The sequence below is a fragment of the Cydia splendana genome, chromosome 1 (assembly GCF_910591565.1).
Source record: "Cydia splendana chromosome 1, ilCydSple1.2, whole genome shotgun sequence".
In the NCBI taxonomy this organism is placed as follows: Eukaryota; Metazoa; Arthropoda; class Insecta; order Lepidoptera; family Tortricidae; genus Cydia; species Cydia splendana.
In genome coordinates, this window is record NC_085960.1 from 26,945,622 (window position 1) to 26,968,196 (window position 22,575).

The window sequence follows — 22,575 nt, forward strand, 5'->3', positions numbered from 1 at the left end:
GTATGTAGAGACTCTTACCTGCAGGCAAACTGTATACATAGTTTTGCAGGGACCTGTTCAATTATATGTACTGTACTGTGTATTAATAATATAATTATATAAATAAATAAATATGCATAATCACTCAGTCATTTAAAATTAGATACAATTACAAGATTCATTATAATTTTCGCCAATAAAAGCAAATATTTGTAATAGTAGGTAATTAAGATAAGATAAGATAAAAAATATTATTTTGCACAGAAAGAATACAGTGATAACAACACGCGTTTCTGGTATGAGTTGTGCATAACTGACTTGACATTCGGAGATTCCGGGAGTCCCCGCACTAGGCTAGGCCTGCATCGCGGGAGACCAGATGTACATTGTATGTCATGCAAGTTAACTTAAGAGAAGAAAGATAATTTTAACTATTGTGTAAACTATATCTATCTGTTATTACATTATTATTAATTTTTGTTTCTAGTTTCAACTTTAGTATCAGTTATAATATCTTAGTCTAATAGAGTGAGAGTAGTTATACGTATATTAATCAGATAAACAGAAAAAGAAATGAAATCCTAATTAGGTAATATAAGAATAAACAAATCAAGTTTAAATATATATAAATAAAAAATAATAATTTTTAATTATTTTAAATTAAATGTCAGTTAATATTCAAAAGGTATATACAATAAAAAATCGTTAATACTGTAATAAACATTTACAGTAGGTACATCTGGTGCTCCATTACGAGACCCTGTGCTATAATAAGCACATTCGCCACACCTTGCCAATGTCCTATTCTGCCGTGCAGTACTTAAACAACAGTAAGTGATACTTTTGCGTTTTTTGTTTTTTCTTGATCTTGGACCACCATGTCAAGACGCACACATGTATATAGTCCACGTGCGATTATGATAATGGGAACATATAAAAATCTAAGCATCCATGTACAGTAAATCAGAAGAATTTAGTAAATTATTGAGGTAAAACTAACTAAACTGCAGTAATAAAGTTGTCGGCTGTGAATTTTGAGACTTTACTGATTAAAATACAGTAAAGGTATCACGTTAATCCTATATTAACAAGTAAAGAGAAGTTAATACTTACGCCAAAAACTGTTTAAAATGTAGTACAATATAAATGTTCTAAAATATTTGTACTGTGTTTGAAATGTTATTGATTTTTCAGCATAATTACTAATTAAAATGCAGTAAACTAAGCTCACTTACTGTGATTTAAACTGTCGTTTCGCTATTTTCAAATGTATTTACTGCTTGAGACCTGAGAGATTTAACTAGCTTTCAAGTGTCGTTTCATTTAGATAGATTTACCATATTGTAGGACAAAAGTTAAATAATATCGATACCATTGATAAAATGCGATGCTGTCGATCGTCCTACAAGTTGTCAAACGCGGTCCTTAATAATCCCCTATCCTCTTAAGGCCCAAGGCCCTACCTATAATACTTATTCAGTTCGATGAAATTTAAATCATATTCAATTGGAACAGAGTCGTTCATTTTTTTTTTTTTGTAATAATGGATATTCTTGTTTAAATGTATGTGAAAGCTTTTTATTACTAGTATTTTTATTCAGTAGCCTTACCACGACTTTCACACTGACATATTCGCTAACGTGTGCGTAACTTACTTTCTATACAACATCGCAGGTATGAACGAGATGTATTGTTAGAAAGTTATGCACAGGCTAGCGAATATGTCAGTGTCACGTCAGTGTCAACTTCGTGGTAAGACTACAGTATGTAGACGAGAAGATAAAGATCTCATTTTTATTGAATTTGTATGTGACATAGTCACAAGTTAGATTATATTAATCTGTAGGAATTGATTATAAAGATTGAGTGCCATGGAAAAAGTCTGATTTTTATGATAGGTACTCTACGGGTTACTACTACTAATTCCAACTACATAGATACTTATTAATTTTTTTATAATTGATGTGATTTTTTTAATATACATTCGTGTATTTTTATAAACATACCTTATTTGTACCACGACGTGTTGCTATCTCGAAGAACAATCAATATATGAGTCGCTTAACTTCAAACTCGGGTAAATCCATCTGTCAGATTATGCGATTTTGGTATTAAGATAAGGTAATAGGGTAGATATTTGCTGAGAGGGTCGAATGGATTTACCCGAGTTTGAAGTTAAGCGACACATATATACTAAGTAAAATACAGTAAATAGTTATGAATACTGTACTTTAGCTTGCAATTCATTCAAGTAGCTATTAGTGTACGAGGGTTGTTTACAGTAATCCGCATATTGTGTTTTTACTTCTTTCCGAGGGTACAGTAAAACTGTAAAATTTTGAAAAATAGCAATAATTTATTCAATAATTGTTAAAATAAAAAAAACAACGGGTTGCACTCCGGGAGTGCCGACAGAAGTGAAAACTCAATGACTAGTCCAAAATGTCTGCAGCACTATGTATAATTGACCCATCCTCCTTTCTATTGAAAAACTTTAGTTCCGAAATTGCTGACAAGTGAGCTTAAATTTGTAGCGTTAATTGTTTGAAATTAGAATAAAAATATATTTGGTCATGATATTTTGAGTTTTATTCACCAGTACTAGAGTTCACTTTTATTAGCGATTTCATCAAGATGTAGCTTTATTGAATTATATTGGAGTGATATGAAGTTATGTAACTGTGAGATCCTCGTATTTCAGCCCGTACAAGATTAGAACATTGAGCTTTATTGCTTAATATAAAAGTCCAGTTTTAAATAATTGACCTGATTATGATACGTTATGACTAAAGTTCTTTGGTGAATAACATTGTCTGTGACACATGACGTCAGCGTTACGTTACGCGTTACGCGATACGCTGAATCGAGTTTATCATTTTTTCCCCACCTCAAAAAGTGCTCAGCGCCGCTAAAGAAGTTTTCACTTCAAAAAGTGTTCACGTATTCGTATTTCATGTATTCCATGCTATATTTTGACATTCAAGCATTTGTAAATAATCATCGAGACCACCAAAATAAAACGGTTTGAAAGGGTTTTTTGCGTTTTTTACGAAACTCACTTTTTGCACTTACTGTTGTTTAAGTATTGCACGGCAGTATTTTTCACACTTGTATCGTAAATAATTATTACTTATCCATCAATACTTTATACAACTTTATTTTAAATTCGTTGAATAAGCAATGTCTTTATTAAATATTATATGTATTAATGCACTTGTTAAGAACGCTTTTTCTTCTAACTACTAATTTGTTACCACTACGTTTATCTGATCGTGATGTTTCCTTATCTTCTATTATGAGGATGGAAGTCGGGAGGTGTATTGATACAACCAGATTCTAAATAAGACTACCTTTTATTCATAAAGATCAACGATTATATAGCATTGAAATACACTTACATAAGCATCTATAGTTCTATACACTACACTATGAACATGAATAGTTGAATATTGAGTTTGACAAACACACATATCTCGTAAATATAGAGGCAGGGGAAGGCTAGTATAATGAATAATCGAGAAGATGGAATTGCATTTGTAGTGGTTGTATGCTGATAGTACAAGAAAATAGAAAATACAAATATAGAATGCCTGTAAACAAACAATACTACTACATATGCAATTCCACGCTCTCGATGATTCAACTATAGCTTATGTTTAATAAATTAAATAATGGTTTGCAAACTCCAGTCTATCTACTCCACAAAGGGTACGGATACATTTTTCTGAGTGACAACGGCGTGATCAGCGTTAACTAAGATACCCCACATAATTATACCGTATCGTAAAATAGACATAATGTATCCGTGATAGATTAGTAAGGCAGTTTTAAACGAAACAGTTCGTAATGCACCAAAGAGCAAAAATACATTTGTTCAGTTTCATAATATAGGTACACCGTATCTACCTACAACTACATGTTCATTGACATTAAATAGCCGCAAACAAAAAATATTTTTTCTAATCGGCCCAGCCGTTGCTGGGAAATCGGGATACATTAAAAAATCGGTAGTCGGTTTAATATCGGTTTTAACTCTTTATATTCATTACTTGAGAATATGGTTAATAGTTGATCCTAATAAGGCCTAGTTTCCCCTCTGGGTTGGAAGGTCAGATGGCAGTCGCTTCCGTAAGCTACGACCGACCTACGCCAATTCTTGGGATTAGTTGTCAAGCGAACCCCAGGCTCCCATGAGCGGTGGCAATATACCGGGATAACGCGAGGAAGGAGAAGAAGAATTGAATGAGTTCTTGAATACCACTAGCAATGAAATTAACTACTGGACATGTAGGTTCCAAGGGTGCTAACGCGACCTTATAAAATTGTTGTTTGGCACTGTCAACTAAATAACGCAAGAGCAATAGACATAGACTTTCATTCGAATAACGATTTTCCCGGTAGGTAGTGGTCCAGGTAACATTTTGCCGTCTAACCTTTGGCTAAACTTTCGTTTTCTCCCCATACCGGTCCTAGTCAGCGAGTGCTATAACAGTTACCTACATATAGAGCAATAAGTAGGTACACAATCGAAGCGTCAGTTACATAGTTACCTTTTACTTATAAAACATACAATCTATGATAATTTACTGCTTTGTATCTTTCACAAAAATCGCTTATAACCCATCGTGTATGTGTGCGTGTCTGTGTGTGTTCTACAAATAAAGTAATATCATATTGTCAAATATTTTTGCGTGCTTCGTTGCGCAAAATAATTGCAGGTGATTGTACTTATAGCTAATTGCAATCAGTTCGATTTATATTTACGGTTCTATAATAAACAGTGAAAAGTTGACCACGCCTGCGTGTGGCGGGCAAGTTTTTAACTTTTAACTTTTATCGTTCTAGTAAAATACGTCATTTAATGATTCGGTCAAGTTATGTTCTAATGTATGGGGAAGACAAACTAATTATAGCCAACATTAAATGAATGTAGCATATACCGGGTGTGGCCTGTAACATGAGCAAAAAATTAAACTGTAGGCTGTACTCCTCATACTGACCAACATTTGTTCAGCGACTTTTAAAAATAACTTGTGGTTTGATTTTTATTACTTACACTTTAAAGTTTATTCTAAGACGCAGTGTATTGCGAATTTTGTTATGTTTAAGGCGTGACAAGCAACGTCAATCACAATAATACGGCGTGGCGATGGCGTCCATTGAAGATAATATTTATTTTGTATGAAAAATAGGGAGTCTAAATACTTCATAATTTTTAAAAGTTGTTGAACAAAAGTGTCACCGTTTGAGGAGTACAATCTATGTTTTAATTCTTTGCTCGTGTTACAGGCCACACCGTGTATATGCTACAATGGTAGCATATATATGCTACACTGGTTTGGGCATTGTGCGTAAAGCACCATACCCAAAGGTATCATATGATACCTTTGGGTATGGTTCTTTACGCACACTAGTATCCCATCCCCTCCCCCTGACGCATCCCCCCCTTTTAGCATGAAATATGTCCCAGTTGACAGTTTTTTTTAATTTTTGAGAAAAGTATTAGAGTTAGGAAAAAAGTGTCAAGGTAAGAAATAATCCTTAATAAATTTTAAACAAAACGGTTATACATATACAACGTTTTGGTAAGACTCACCATATTCATGTAAATATTAACTTGTTGAAGTTCAATATAACATAGTACCTACGTTGATAGTAGGTACCTACTGAAAGAAATCGTATGGGGAAAACCAGCTTATTCAACGGTTAAATTTTGTCGAAGTTCACCTAGCTATAACATGAATATGGTGCATCATATAAAAAAAAAAATATAACCTTTTATGTTAAGAATTTAATAAGGATTATTTCTTTCACTGACCCTTTTTAGGGTTCCGTACCCAAAGGGTAAAACGGGACCCTATTACTAAGACTTCGCTGTCCGTCCGTCCGTCCGTCCGTCCGTCCGTCCGTCCGTCCGTCCGTCCGTCCGTCCGTCTGTCACCAGGCTGTATCTCACGAACCGTGATAGCTAGACAGTTGAAATTTTCACAGATGATGTATTTCTGTTGCCGCTATAACAACAAATACTAAAAACAGAATAAAATAAAGATTTAAATGGGGCTCCCATACAACAAACGTGATTTTTGACCAAAGTTAAGCAACGTCGGGAGTGGTCAGTATTTGGATGGGTGACCGTTTTTTTTTTTGCTTTTTTTTTGTTTTTTTTTTTGCATTATGGTACGGAACCCTTCGTGCGCGAGTCCGACTCGCACTTGCCCGGTTTTTCCGATATTGTATACTTTTCCCAAAGAATAAAAAAACTGTCAACCGGGACATATTTCATACTAAAAGGGGGGATTGCGTCAGGGGGAGGGGATGAAACACTAGTGTGTGCAAAGCACCATACCCAAAGGTATCATACTACATTCATTGAATGCTGGCTATAATTTGTTTAAAAAAAAATAAGTGAAAAAACACAATTTGACCGGATCATAATCTCGCACTCATGTTATATGATGGTACAATAGATGTAGGTATATAAGTACATTTATTGTACCATTCGTAGAAAAGTCATATTAAATGGGATACGTTTTGTACCTACTTAAAGTATTATTTTAAAACTGTAACTAGATATTCATTACATGGATATTGGATAAGCGATAAAAAGCGACCACTCTGTACCCGTGATACTTGCCCTGAATTTATAAACTTAAAAAAATAACAATATAAATCTCATCGTCTTTCCGTGATATAATGGTGGGTATAATAACATCATTTGACAAAGATATTAAGCAAAGTACGGAAAAACACCTTCTGTTAAATTTGCTGCAATTTGTCTACATTTTACAATACAAATGTTTTTTTTTATGTCTGCACAGAGAGATTAGGGGGTTAAATTAGGGGTGAAAATTGTGTTAGCTTAAATCAATGTGTTTTGAAGAGGCTCGCAGTAATTATTAGTTCATTTCTAAACAACTTGAAATTATATCTAGCAAATGTAGAATCGAATTACTGGTTGCATTCGACGGGGTGCAGATATAGCATTGTAATGGTACCTGAATTAGTCCAACCGACTATTTTATTCTGTTAGAAGTAAGTAGTATTCATATATTGATGGATGGAGCTCAGTAAATCACTGTTTGCGGGCAAGAGTAAGTAATATATTAGACCCGTAGGTCTGCCTCAATGTACCCTTGCTAACGCCTTTCATAGAAAATATGATAAATTGTAACTTTAGCGCCCACTAAATCAAGACCTTTATCACATTGAAAGTAACAATTAATAGAGGGTCGAACTAATATGGCCAGGCATTAAAAACGTCGGTACGCAAGTAATGTACCTACCAAAAATTATATAAGAACCTACATTATACGGCTACATGCTATTTTGCTAGCTCTACAGTACATAACCCGTGTCAGATCGTCAGTAGTTTTTTTTAATAAACTATTGCTTGTGGTGATGAATAATAGTTAATTGACATAATACAGACAACAATATTACTTAATCATCCTTGCAGTTTAATAATCGCGTTTATAAAAGTTTTTATAAAAAAAATCGCAAACAAAACTGTATTTCTTTCTGGTTCTAGAAATATACAATTACTTACTAGTCGGCGGACTTAGTTTGAGCGGAATTTTTTGTTGGTTGTTGTGACATATGTTTGAAATTTCAAGTCTCTTCCAAAGAAATATTTGTCCTTGATAAAATCTTCCAACATCCTGTCACCCCCTTAGAGAAAGAATTTTCAGTTATGCCTACGCAAGTCTGTTATTTCTAGCAATATTTTCAGCTACTTATATTTATTTTACTGTATTAATGATATATATGGAACCGGGAGCGATAGCAAGTAAAACGACCGTTTGCATTGGCGACTGATTTATTACTGACTTGTAGGTAGATCACAAAACTACATACAGATCATATCCTCCACCATTAATTTTGGAACCTGTTAAACAAACAAACACACTCATTAACAGGGTGCTTATACTTAAAAATACTTTTTAAAATCTACGTTGACCCTGGGACGCAAGCGTTGTTGGGCGGACGGCAAATCCTCATTATGTTCAGCCGTGTTATCAGACCCGGCGGCTGCCTGCGGCAGATGCGGAGCCTCCGCTGCCGGCACATGAGGCATTTCTCGTTCACCCTCTGTGTCAGCGTCCTCACAGTCATTCCACTCCTCCCTGCCCTCTGCGGGTTCATTATTTTCACTTAATTCAATTTCTGGGAGCTCTCTGCTCGGTTCAGGTTCAGTGGTAGCCGAAGGTGGGGCAGGTGGGGTTGAAATTGATTGTGACTGTGACATAACGGTTTCACTTATTAAATCGTCAGTTTGTTCCGTTTCCTGACGCTTAAACATTTGGTCAACATGACGAATACATTCGGTATTATAATCAGCTACAAATACGTTATACATTCTACGGCCTATTGAATTTAGCACTTTTCCTTTTACCCAACTTTCTTTTCTATCAATATACCATCTAACCCATACTAAATCGCCGGTGCAAAATTCCCGACTAATATTAGAAGCTTCCTGCAACAAAAATGTTTGGTCACTATCTTTTGGCAGTAATAAGTCTAATCGTGTCCTTAATTCGCGACCAAACATTAATTTTGCAGGTGTCGCCCCAGTAGAAGTATGTACAGTATTTCGGTATGTAAACAAATATTCTCGTAAGGAGTCATGTACAGTTTGTACTGGCAAATTTTCTTTTAATATTGATTTTAAGATTTTTTTACAAATTTTTACACTGATTTCCGCCTGGCCGTTACTACAGGGGTGATAGATAGGAGAAGTCATGTGTTTAATACCATTACTGGAACAAAATTCTCTAAATTCCGCGGAAGCAATTTTTACGTCATTGTCAGATACAAGCAAGTTAGGGATGCCAAAACATGAAAATATTTGCTTTAACTTGCTAATCAATGCCTTAGTTGTCGTTCCATTTTCCATATAACAACACTCAATCCATTTACTGTACGCATCTACCAGTATCAAATACGTTCGAGAACCGATTACCATATAGTCAATGTGCACGCGTTGGAAGGGTGCGCCCGGGCGCGGCCACGACGCTGGCGGCGCCCGCGCAGGCGCGGCGCGCGTCTCGGCGCACGTCGCACACGAGCCGGCCCTCTGCTCGATATCGTTATCTATACCTGGCCACCACATCCTACTTCGTGCATTACTTTTCATCTTTACTATTCCCAGATGTGAGCTGTGCAATTCATCTAATATGCGGACCCTGAGTGCTGCGGGAACTACGACCTTGTGGCCCCGCAATAGGCACCCGTTTTCATATTGTAAATCGGCCTTATTGCGGAAATAAGGAAGTATCGACGTACATTTGATTTTTCTAGGCCACCCCCGTTGCATGTACTTAATAACGATTTGTAATACATTATCAATATCGGTCGCTTGCTGAATGTCTTTATGTAAAACAGCTGGTGAACATGAATTCAGAAACTTTAATGAGGAATAGGTATCATGCTCATGGTCACTTTTGCAACAAGTATTCGCTAACGGTGCGCGAGAAAAATAATCGGCCACTACATTGTTATCGCCCGACGTATACTGCACATTGTAATTGTAAGCGGATAAAATTATTGCGTACCTTTGCAAACGCAGCGCTGTTGTCATTGAAGTGCCCGTATTATTATTAAATATCGATATCAACGGCTTGTGGTCAGTTTTCAAAATAAATGGCTCGCTTCGACCGTACAAGTACTGGTGAAATTTTTTTACTCCAAATATTATAGCCGTCGCTTCTTTGTGAAGTTGACTGTAATTTTTTTCACTAGCCGAAAGCGACCTTGACGCGAAAGCGAGCGGCCGCTCAACTCCGGTGACGTCACGTTGACTAAGTACCGCTCCTAGACCTGAGCATCTACCCCCAAAACGAGTTGTGCCGTGGGGTCAAAATGGACCAGGACTCTCTCCGAAGCCAACTCACGTTTTACGCGTTGCGCAGCCTCTCGCTGACGCATACCCCACTCCCACTGAGCTTGCGCTCCGAGCAGATCGTATAAAGGTCGCAGAACACTAGACGCATTAGAGATGAAATTCCTATAATAATTAATCATCCCCACCACCAACCACCGGGTTGCACTCCGGGAGTGCCGACAGAAGTGAAAACTCAATGACTAGTCCAAAATGTCTGCAGCACTATGTATAATTGACCCATCCTCCTTTCTATTAAAAAACTTTAGTTCCGAAATTGCTGACAAGTGAGCTTAAATTTGTAGCGTTAATTGTTTGAAATTCGAATAAAAATATATTTGGTCATGATATTTTGAGTTTTATTCACCAGTACTAGAGTTCACTTTTATTAGCGATTTCATCAAGATGTAGCTTTATTGAATTATATTGGAGTGATATGAAGTTATGTAACTGTGAGATCCTCGTATTTCAGCCCGTACAAGATTAGAACATTGAGCTTTATTGCTTAATATAAAAGTCCAGTTTTAAATAATTGACCTGATTATGATACGTTATGACTAAAGTTCTTTGGTGAATAACATTGTCCGTGACACATGACGTCAGCGTTACGTTACGCGTTACGCGATACGCTGAATCGAGTTTATCATTTTTTCCCCACCTCAAAAAGTGCTCAGCGCCGCTAAAGAAGTTTTCACTTCAAAAAGTGTTCACGTATTCGTATTTCATGTATTCCATGCTATATTTTGACATTCAAGCATTTGTAAATAATCATCGAGACCACCAAAATAAAACGGTTTGAAAGGGTTTTTTTGCGTTTTTTACGAAACTCACTTTTTGCACTTACTGTTGTTTAAGTATTGCACGGCAGTATTTTTCACACTTGTATCGTAAATAATTATTACTTATCCATCAATACTTTATACAACTTTATTTTAAATTCGTTGAATAAGCAATGTCTTTATTAAATATTATATGTATTAATGTATGTATTAATATTATATGTATTTTGACGACCGGTCTGGCCTAGTGGATAGTGACCCTGCCTGCGAAGCCGATGGTCCTGGGTTCGAATCCCAGTAAGGGCATTTATTTGTGTGATGAACACTAATATTTGTTCCTGAGTCATGGGTGTTTTCTATGTATATAAGTATGTATTTATCTATATAAGTATGTATATCGTCTCCTAGCACCCATAGTACAAGCTTTGCTTAGTTTGGGGCTAGGTTGATCTGTGTAAGATGTCCCCTAATATTTATTTATTTATTTTATAATGCACTTGTTAAGAACGCTTTTTCTTCTAACTACTAATTTGTTACCACTACGTTTATCTGATCGTGTTGTTTCGTTATCTTCTATGAACATGAATAGTTGAATATTGAGTGTGACAAACACACATACCCCACATAATTATACCGTATCGTAAAATAGACATAATGTATCCGTGATAGATTAGTAAGGCAGTTTTAAACGAAACAGTTCGTAATGCACCAAAGAGCAAAAATAAATTTGTTCAGTTTCATAATATAGGTAGGGCAAACCTTGGCTTATCGGTGATACTTGGTAATTCGGTGATACTCCGTTATAATCTTACACAGTTCTCACCATGAGGAAATGCGAGCTATAAAATCGTTGGCAGCTGTCAGTTTTGATGCTTGCAATCGGGTTGGCAGCGATTTCATTGCTTACATTTCAGCATTGTGAGCTCAGCGTAATTTAACAATGCATTATCACCGAATTACCAAGTATCACCGATAAGCCAAGGTTTGCCCTACACCGTATCTACCTACAACTACATGTTCATTGACATTAAATAGCCGCAAACAAAAAATATTTCTTCTAATCGGCCCAGCCGTTGCTGGGAAATCGGGATACATTAAAAAATCGGTAGTCGGTTTAATATCGGTTTTAACTCTTTATATTCATTACTTGAGAATATGGTTAATAATTGATCCTAATAAGGCCTAGTTTCCCCTCTGGGTTGGAAGGTCAGATGGCAGTCGCTTCCGTAAGCTACGACCGACCTACGCCAATTCTTGGGATTAGTTGTCAAGCGGACCCCAGGCTCCCATGAGCGGTGGCAATATACCGGGATAACGGGAGGAAGGAGAAGAAGAATTGAATGAGTTCTTGAATACCACTAGCAATGAAATTAACTACTGGACATGTAGGTTCCAAGGGTGCTAACGCGACCTTATAAAATTGTTGTTTGGCACTGTCAACTAAATAACGCAAGAGCAATAGACATAGACTTTCATTCGAATAACGATTTTCCCGGTAGGTAGTGGTCCAGGTAACATTTTGCCGTCTAACCTTTGGCTAAACTTTCGTTTTCTCCCCATACCGGTCCTAGTCAGCGAGTGCTATAACAGTTACCTACATATAGAGCAATAAGTAGGTACACAATCGAAGCGTCAGTTACATAGTTACCTTTTACTTATAAAACATACAATCTATGATAATTTACTGGTTTGTATCTTTCACAAAAATCGCTTATAACCCATTGTGTATGTGTGCGTGTCTGTGTGTGTTCTACAAATAAAGTAATATCATATTGTCAAATATTTTTGCGTGCTTCGTTGCGCAAAATAATTGCAGGTGATTGTACTTATAGCTAATTGCAATTAGTTCGATTTATATTTACGGTTCTATAATAAACAGTGAAAAGTTGACCACGCCTGCGTGTGGCGGGCAAGTTTTTAACTTTTAACTTTTATCGTTCTAGAAAAATACGTCATTTAATGATTCGGTCAAGTTATGTTCTAATGTATGGGGAAGACAAACTAATTATAGCCAACATTAAATGAATGTAGCATATACCGGGTGTGGCCTGTAACATGAGCAAAAAATTAAACTATACATTTATTGTACTCCTCATACTGACCAACATTTGTTCAGCGACTTTTAAAAATAACTTGTGGTTTGATTTTTATTACACTTTAAAGTTTATTCTAAAGCCTCCTCCACACTCGTGCGCGAATCGCGGCGCAAAGTGGAGTCCTGAACGCAGACCTGCGAAATCGACTCCACACTCGCGTTCGCGGCTTCGCCCGCGATTCGCGCGCATAGTCTGGAGGGGGCTTAAGACGCAATGTATTGCGAATTTTGTTATGTTTAAGGCGTGACAAGCAACGTCAATCACAATAATATGGCGTGGCGATGGCGTCCATTGAAGATAATATTTATTTTGTATGAAAAATAGGGAGTCTAAGAATGAAAAGAACCATACCCAAAGGTATCATATGATACCTTTGGGTATGGTTCTTTACGCACACTAGTATCCCATCCCCTCCCCCTGACGCAACCCCCCCCTTTTAGCATGAAATATTGACAGTTTTTTTTTAATTTTTGAGAAAAGTATTAGAGTTAGGAAAAAAGTGTCAAGGTAAGAAATAATCCTTAATAAATTTTAAACAAAACGGTTATACATATACAACGTTTTGGTAAGACTCACCATATTCATGTAAATATTAACTTGTTGAAGTTCAATATAACATAGTACCTACGTTGATAGTAGGTACCTACTGAAAGAAATCGTATGGGGAAAACCAGCTTATTCAACGGTTAAATTTTGTCGAAGTTCACCTAGCTATAACATGAATATGGTGCATCATATCAAAAAAAGAATATAACCTTTTATGTTAAGAATTTAATAAGGATTATTTCTTTCACTGACCCTTTTTCCGATATTGTATACTTTTCCCAAAGAATAAAAAAACTGTCAACCGGGACATATTTCATGCTAAAAGGGGGGATTGCGTCACGGGGAGGGGATGAAACACTAGTGTGTGCAAAGCACCATACCCAAAGGTATCATACTACATTCATTGAATGCTGGCTATAATTTGTTTTAAAAAAAAAAGTGAAAAAACACAATTTGACCGGATCATAATCTCGCACTCATGTTATATGATGGTACAATAGATGTAGGTATATAAGTACATTTATTGTACCATTCGTAGAAAAGTCATATTAAATGGGATACGTTTTGTACCTACTTAAAGTATTATTTTAAAACTGTAACTAGATATTCATTACATGGATATTGGATAAGCGATAAAAAGCGACCATTGTACCCGTGATACTTGCCCTGAATTTATAAACTTAAAAAAATAACAATATAAATCTCATCGTCTTTCCGTGATATAATGGTGGGTATAATAACATCATTTGACAAAAATATTAAGCAAAGTACGGAAAAACACCTTCTGTTAAATTTGCTGCAATTTGTCTACATTTTACAATACAAATGTTTTTTTTTATGTCTGCACAGAGAGATTAGGGGGTTAAATTAGGGGTGAAAATTGTGTTAGCTTAAATCAATGTGTTTTGAAGAGGCTCGCAGTAATTATTAGTTCATTTCTAAACAACTTGAAATTATATCTAGCAAATGTAGAATCGAATTACTGGTTGCATTCGACGGGGTGCAGATATAGCATTGTAATGGTACCTGAATTAGTCCAACCGACTATTTTATTCTGTTAGAAGTAAGTAGTATTCATATATTGATGGATGGAGCTCAGTAAATCACTGTTTGCGGGCAAGAGTAAGTAATATATTAGACCCGTAGGTCTACCTCAATGTACCCTTGCTAATGCTTTCATAGAAAATATGATAAATTGTAACTTTAGCGCCCACTAAATCAAGACCTTTATCACATTGAAAGTAACAATTAATAGAGGGTCGAACTAATATGGCCAGGCATTAAAAACGTCGGTACGCAAGTAATGTACCTACCAAAAATTATATAAGAACCTACATTATACGGCTACATGCTATTTTGCTAGCTCTACAGTACATAACCCGTGTCAGATCGTCAGTAGTTTTTTTTAATAAACTATTGCTTGTGGTGATGAATAATAGTTAATTGACATAATACAGACAACAATATTACTTAATCATCCTTGCAGTTTAATAATCGCGTTTATAAAAGTTTTTATAAAAAAAATCGCAAACAAAACTGTATTTCTTTCTGGTTCTAGAAATATACAATTACTTACTAGTCGGCGGACTTAGTTTGAGCGGAATTTTTTGTTGGTTGTTGTGACATATGTTTGAAATTTCAAGTCTCTTCCAAAGAAATATTTGCCCTTGATAAAATCTTCCAACATCCTGTCACCCCCTTAGAGAAAGAATTTTCAGTTATGCCTACGCAAGTCTGTTATTTATAGCAATATTTTCAGCTACTTATATTTATTTTACTTATATTTATTTTACTGTATTAATCTTTCGGAGAAGTTTCAAGTCCCTCACTCGAAAACCATATCGGTATCAGATAAAAACCGATTTTGAAACCATTTTTCCTATATTCTAATCGTAATTGATCCAAACTTTCAACCCCTTTTCAACCCCTTTACAAGGAGAATTAACAAAAAAAACCTTGAAATTATTTTTCTTGTACCTACCTATTTTAATAAAATGTCTTTAAGTATACGAACTTTTAACTTCCTAACTTAAAATAAGATTTGTTCCATATACAAACTTTCACCCTCTTTAACCCCTTTGAGGGTTGAATTTTAATAACGTTTGATGAGAAATATGTATGAGGAATATTTAAATACTTCCTATTTAAAGAACCAGTGGGCCGAAATTCGAAATACAGTGAAAGTACTTTCATATTATCTTTTGATAAAGCGCGTTCTTGTACGAAAACTTGAATTTCTTACTTAAAATATTACACGATCTCCATACAAAATTTCCACCCCAAATTTACCCCCCTTAGAAGTTGAATTTCTAAAAGTGGTTGCTTTACTTATTTACCCGTCAACAGCCTATTGTGAAAAATTCAGCTTTCTGGGTAAAGCGGTTAGGGCTGGGTATTGCTTTAATTCAGTCAGTCAGTTTATTATATTAAGAAATAGATCTTTAAAAGCAATCTATTGGTTTTTTCAATTCATCAAAAGAAACCTTTAAAGATCTCGAGTCAAAAGAAATTCATTAAAACTTGACGAGGTTATACGTTATCCCAGTACCAATTAATAATAGCCAGATTTTTAAAAAAGAATTTCTAATAGGATACTTAAACATTCTACCCGGAAGTAGGTAACTAGGAAAAAAATTAACCCCATTTTTTGTTTCAATTTCATGTATTTTTTTTTATCTGGGTACGAGCATAACGACATTATTGCATAGAATCAGTAAAAAGCAAAATCAAAGAAAATGTATACATGTAACACTAATATATCTACAAATGTACGACGCGTGTGATGCATTATTTTAATTTGCTAGAAACAAATAATAATAGTATTTAGTAGTAGCATTTTGTTTAGATGCTTATTAAAGGACCTAGAAAAAATATTGTCATAAAGATCCTAGAGAAAAAACATTAGTATAATAAAAAAAAACCGACTTCTATAGGGCCCGGTGAAAGATTATGGTAGATGGTGCACTATGTAGAAAAGGAGGTAAAACCACCCGCTTTTCTAGTACCATTTCGTTTCTGTAAGGGTCGTAGTTCTAGCCTAACCTAACCCACTTCTCTGATAGCAGTTCGGTTCTGTGAGGATCGCATTTCGAACCTAATCAAATCCACTTTTCTAGTAGCATTTCGTTTCTGTAAGGCTCGCAGTTCTAACCTAACCTAACCCACTTTTGTTCGGTTCTGTGAGGATTGCAGTTCAAACCTAACCTTAACGGCGCATGCGGTGCGGTGTACGGGGGTTTGAGCGGGATGGGTTTGACATCATCATACTTTATACCTACATTTTATGATAGGTTTATTTAGTTTAGGTATCATAGTGGTTTTCCGGGTCAAGGTCCGGGTCTGAGTCCGAGTCCGGGTGCGAGTCCGGGTCTGAGTCCAGGTCCGTGTCCGAACCGGATCCGGGTACGAGTCCGGGTCCCAGTCCAAGTCAAAATCGAAATTCGAAATTACCATAGGTGTACTATGCGTCGTTGAAGAGTTCTGTTCTGATCATCATCAGCAGTTCCACTTCCTCAAATGTCACTTTTTTTAATGTGCTTGATTTGTGGATAAAAACACAACAATCACTATATGTATGCCATTAAGATTTGAGGAATTCCTTCGATTCCTTATGGATCCCATCATCAGAACTCGAGCTTGACAGAAATGTGACTTAAAAACTAAACCTGCTTAACAAACATAACGAAGAGGACAAATCGCCAAACGTGAACTATGCGTCGTTGAAGAGTTCCGTTCTGATCATCATCAGCAGTTCCACTTCATCAAATGTCACGTGTTTGAATGTATATGCCTTGATTTATTGATAAAAACACAAAAATCACTATATGTATGCCTTTAAGATTTGAGGAGTTCCTTCGATTCCTCATGGATCTCATCATCAGAACGGGGTTTGACAAAAACGGGACCAATCTGTATGCATATACATACAATCAAAAAATGAATTTTCAAAATCGGTTCAGTAATGACGGAGATATGGAGTAACAAACACAAAAAAAATTAAAAAAAACATATGTACAACCGAATTATAACCTCCTCCTTTGGGATTTGGAAGTCGGTTATAAATATGGTAATATCTATTTGTACTTTTTTTGTAATCAGACTATTATATTATATTTCGGAATCAGACTATTATACTATCCACATGATGTTATCTGTCCTACATCTGGAGTATTTTTTACAAAGCCATATGCTTGGAGGAATGCTGCCCAATGATATATGTACATGATAATGGTAATCCTAGGCACTAGGGAGATAAAACTTTTAGGTATGGGTGACCTTATTGAGGAGATGAGGTAAACAAATGTTTACTTTATAACACCGATTTATTCTGATTCCAAATATATATCTCAGAAGGTTACGAACTAGATTTACACAACGATAGGACCAGAACCAGGCGGCGCCATGGTATCGTATTAGTTAAGTACCTATATGCGCACTGTATGCCTTGTGCTAAGCGACTCTGGATTAAATGCTCCTTCGAACTGTATAACAAAAATGCTGACTCTAATCCGCGTCACCGCCATGTCCCTACAAACTTTTAGACCGAATTTCTAGGGAATCTTTAGCAAGTGATCTGAGGTTGTGTTAATTTGGCTAGGATTCTGCCGACATTTTTCTACGTACAGTTGGTTTCGCATGGACTAAGTTTATAATATATGTATATGGTAAAGATTTAGTAGCTACGCCACTTTCGGTCTGGGATTACACCACTCAACAATGTAAAGAGGCCCACAGATTACCAGTTCGCCGGACGATATCAGCCTGTCAGTTGTTCGGAACTGTCAAATTTTGCGTTTAACTGACAGGCTGATATCTTCCGGCGAACTGGTAATCAGTGGGCTCCTTAACTTTTTTGCTTGAGGCCGTAAAATCTCTTAACGATCATCAGATCCCTCATCGTGTTAGCTCTTGTCCGAACATATTCTTTATTCATATAAACTATTGTAAAACTATATTTCCTCATAGGCTGATCGTACTGTTGGGCCTGCTGCTGGGAGTGCTGTACTGCATTCACCTGCTGGTCCAGGACTACCAGGCGTTGTCCGCGCCGCGGATGCTGTTCAGGTTCCTCTTCAAAAGGGATGTCAACGCCCAAAACTATACGGTAACATGCAATCAGATAACTCTTACGAATGTGTAAAAAAAATGCTTCCATACAAGCTATTTTGTACAGTAACGGCCAAAAATATAATTATCACCTTCAGGTTTTTACGACAAACATTAGGGTTCCAAAAGACTGAAAAAGAGCAAACATTTATGCAAACCTTCTGGGATTACGCAAACTGGGTTTACGCGCATTTAAGACCAAATGAAGTTATTCAAACGATTTCCAGCTCGCTGATGGGAATTAATTCCTCAAAACGCTTTCTGGGTCTAATTAGATTGACCTACTTGGTCACATTAAAAATGTCCAACAAACAATTAAGCACTTAGCACTTATTTTATCACCTAAAGACATAGAACGGCTGTAGAATAGCTACATATTCTAAGCTTACAGGCTCTGGTGACATCAAGGTCTTTAAGAGGTCCATGTATAGCTTTAAGATCCACAGTAGCCGTTTTGGCCGCTATAATGCATCTTAAGCCGCTAGTGTTATAGCTCAAAGTGAATTCTACCACCTTAACATCTATATGAGTAATAAGCAGCTGCAATTTTCACTTAAGGTTCTAAACAGGCGATAAAAAGTCTTTTATAGCTCCGTGTATCGCAATCGCTACTTAACTCTCTTGTATCACTTACAGTCGAAAAGAGAAGTTATGAGTCACCATTATAGATCATGTAACTAGTCGCAGACGAGCGTTATTCAATACCTTAGTACATCTTATACTGTAATTAAAGTCTTACTTACAACCTAAGCCTATAGCGCCATGTTAAGATGACCGATGAATCAATAAGCAAAACAAAAATTATTAATTGAAACGTAAATACTCAATAAAAATCGATACTTTTACTCAATATTGACCTAATGTTAGTATTGTTATATTTAAAATCAAACTTCACGTATATTGAGTAATTTTTCGAAAATTAAATACGGTGGACCACAAATAAAAAAATATTATATTCAGATAAATATGCAAAGGATCAGAGGCCCTTTAAAATTTTGTTAGTAATACATATAGTTATTGACAGTGTAATTAATTTCGCCATCAGAAATCCACAGATAACACCGGCATTAGTGAACTAAAATAATTATTTGCTTTTAATTATCCGCCATTACATTTCACTTCAAGCTGTCACAGGGCAAGCTTACGAATAATATATATACAAAATGGAAACATCTGCAATCAAATCAGATAGGGCTAAGGAAAAAATGTGCAATTACCTTCTTGAGTGTTACAAACATTGACTTTAAATGCTAATGTACCATCTAAAGCTGAAAGTATCATCTATATGGCCCTATACTATTACTCAAATAGTTAGTAGTCGCCTATTTGGCACCCTTTTAAATCCTAAGTAGTTAATCAACGCTATTACAGCACTACTTAAGCGCTCTTCTACCTCTTATTTGTTCCTATAACTCTATTGTAGCGCCGTTTTACAACTCAAGGTGATAAAAATTGTGCCCAATCCGGGGTTGTTAGGGAGTTATAGCCAGCTGTAACTCCTATTTTTAGAACATCAATAGAACCTCTGGAGTAAACAAACGCTTATGTAGATCTCTTTTAACCCTTATATTTAGCGTCTAATGTTAGTTGGGTGATCAGCTGATATGCAAAATTAAACTTTCTATCTTTTGTAGTTTCGTCTCTGCGTTGTTAAGTTAAGGATGACTCACGTTAGACCGGGCCGGAGCTTCTGGCGCTCCATTTTCTATGGAAAGCATCGCGTGATCACCTGTCATTTGTCATAGAAAAGTAAGCGTCGGAAGCTCCGGCCCGGACACGGCCCGGTCGACCCGGTCTCCTTTAGTCAGTCAGGACAGGACATTTTAGATTTAGCTTATATTACGGACACGAGTAATGCTGTCAGGATTAAATTCCGTTATCCAATATTACGTTAAGTGAATATTTAAGTTTGTATCAAGTGATACCCGAAAGCAGAAAATAAACGGCTATGTTCGTGAAAGCTTATGCGAAAGCTTTAAAATGTACACTACCAGGATTCATATACAACTTCGCTCTTGCATTACATTACCTATAATAAACCGATATGATGGAGATAACTTTGGCACAGAAAAAATCGAACTGTGTATCATATGCTTCTCACTGCACTATAATATAGCATTATAATATATGTTCATTTAAAAAATTCCAGAAGCCACACGTTCGCTGGAGAAGGATTCTGCTTCACGACCCAATCCAGTGCGCCCGTTACTTGTACTGCGATCTGGGCGCGCGGCCAGCCGACACCGAGCCGAGGAAAGGATTCGTGGTCATGCTGACGTGAGTTCATGTAACTATGCTCGAGATAACATGTCTGTAGAAGAATCCTGCTGTACGGTACGATGCAGTGCGCTCGTTACCTGTACTGCGACCTGGGCACGCTGCTGGCTGACACCGAGCCGAGGAAAGGATTCGTGGTCATGCTGGCGTGAGTTCATGTAACTACGCTCGAGATAACATGTCTGTAGAAGAATCCTGCTGTACGGTACGATACAGTACGCTCGTTACCTATACTGCGACCTGGGCCCGCTGCTGGCTGACACCGAGCTGAGGAAAGGATTCGTGGTCATGCTGACGTAAGTTCATGTAACTACGCTCGAGGTAACATGTCTGTAGAAGAATCCTGCTGTACGGTACGATACAGTGCGCTCGTTACCTGTACTGCGACCTGGGCCCGCTGCTGGCTGACACCGAGCCGAGGAAAGGATTCGTGGTCATGCTGACGTGAGTTCATGTAACTATGCTCGAGATAACAGGTCTGTATTAGAAGAATCCTGCTGTACGGTACGATCCAGTGCGCTCGTTACCTGTACTGCGACCTGGGCCCGCTGCTGGCTGACACCGAGCCGAGGAAAGGATTCGTGGTCATGCTGACGTGAGTTCATGTAACTGTGTTCGAGATAGCATGTCTGTGAAGAATCCTCCTGTACGGTACGATCCAGAGCGCTCGTTACCTGTACTGCGACCTGGGCGCGCGGAATTACTTACATCTAATTATTGCGCCAACCTGTTCATTTACCTGCTGTAAAATGTTGTTAATTCATTGGTGATCGGCGCGATTCGGGAAATGAATTAGAGATTAACTAGATACGATATACTAAAGATATGTGACGTCCTACGAGTAAAGGTACCTTATGGCGGTTGGCGCTTACGCTATTATTAACGCCGCTCCAATATTATTGCGGCGCTATGCGACTTAAGCGCAAGCTGCCATAAAGGTACCTTTTGCCGTGAAACGTCACATATCTTTACTATTTCATATCTAGTGAATCTCTATTTCATTTCCCGAATCGCGACGCCAGCCGCCATAAGGTACCTTTTTCCGTGGAACGTCACATATCTTTACTATATCGTATCTAGTTAATCTCTAATTCATTTCCCGAATCGAGCCGGATATCCCATTTTTCTACTTATAAATTCATATAAGTAATGTAAAAAAAACGAGATATTATTCAAAAACTGTATTAATGTAATTTATGTACACTTAAATGCTGGTTTGAGCTGTCAAAATGCTAAGAACTTACATTAAGAAAAAGCTAAATTTTATTACATAAAATATTTCATAACGTTCAAAATTTCCTTAATGCTTCATTCACTTGCACTCTTATCCTACTTGATAGATAAATTATTAATTTGTAAAATCTAATTAGGTACGTCGTTTACATCGACAAGTTTCAGCCTTTCATCTTATTTCATTCAATTTTCAGATTAGATCCTTACGCAGAGGATAAGCTTTCTCACGAAGTGTTCGCGAAAGCTTACGAGTCGGGCAAGTTAAACAGCGACGCAGAATATTGCAAGAAGAAATACTACATGTGCCCTTTCGACGCGGGGTTCCTCTTCGAGATAATACAATACCTGCTTAAAACTTAAGCAAAGTATATTGACGTAAATATTTTGCTAAGCCTTACCTCCTCTATGAGCTCAATTTTAAGAATATGGTCTTGATTTGATTTGATGAAAAAGTTAAACCAAACAAAATTTTACCCACATTTCCCCATATAAAGAATGTTTACGGTGGGGTTGATGTACTTACGAGTATGTTCTAAGCTGCTAAAACAAATGGTAATAAGTAGCTATTAGATTGATGATCAAGTACCGGTAATAAGAAAAACATTTTCATTAAAATCATACTGAAATAACGTTTGTAATATGTGTAACGCACGTAAACACGTGACGACATTTTGTTGTATTT

The 22,575-nt window shown here is 36.6% G+C and overlaps 1 protein-coding gene across 1 annotated transcript; it reads left to right on the forward strand.

Annotated features, from left to right (window-relative positions):
- The first annotated feature begins 17,564 nt into the window (after positions 1-17,564).
- On the forward strand, positions 17,565-22,328 carry LOC134798307 (uncharacterized). The gene is made up of 4 exons (XM_063770710.1): positions 17,565-17,569; positions 18,243-18,381; positions 20,533-20,660; positions 22,088-22,328. The coding sequence occupies exons 1-4, from the start codon at positions 17,565-17,567 to the stop codon at positions 22,251-22,253; spliced, it is 438 nt and encodes a 145-aa protein (XP_063626780.1). The 3' UTR covers positions 22,254-22,328.
- The last annotated feature ends 247 nt before the right edge of the window (positions 22,329-22,575 follow it).

Coding starts and splice junctions, on each gene's coding strand:
- LOC134798307 (XM_063770710.1), top strand. Junction 18,382..20,532: donor TCAACGCCCAAAACTATACG/GTAACATGCAAT, acceptor AAAAAATTCCAG/AAGCCACACGTTCGCTGGAG. Junction 20,661..22,087: donor GGATTCGTGGTCATGCTGAC/GTGAGTTCATGT, acceptor TTCAATTTTCAG/ATTAGATCCTTACGCAGAGG.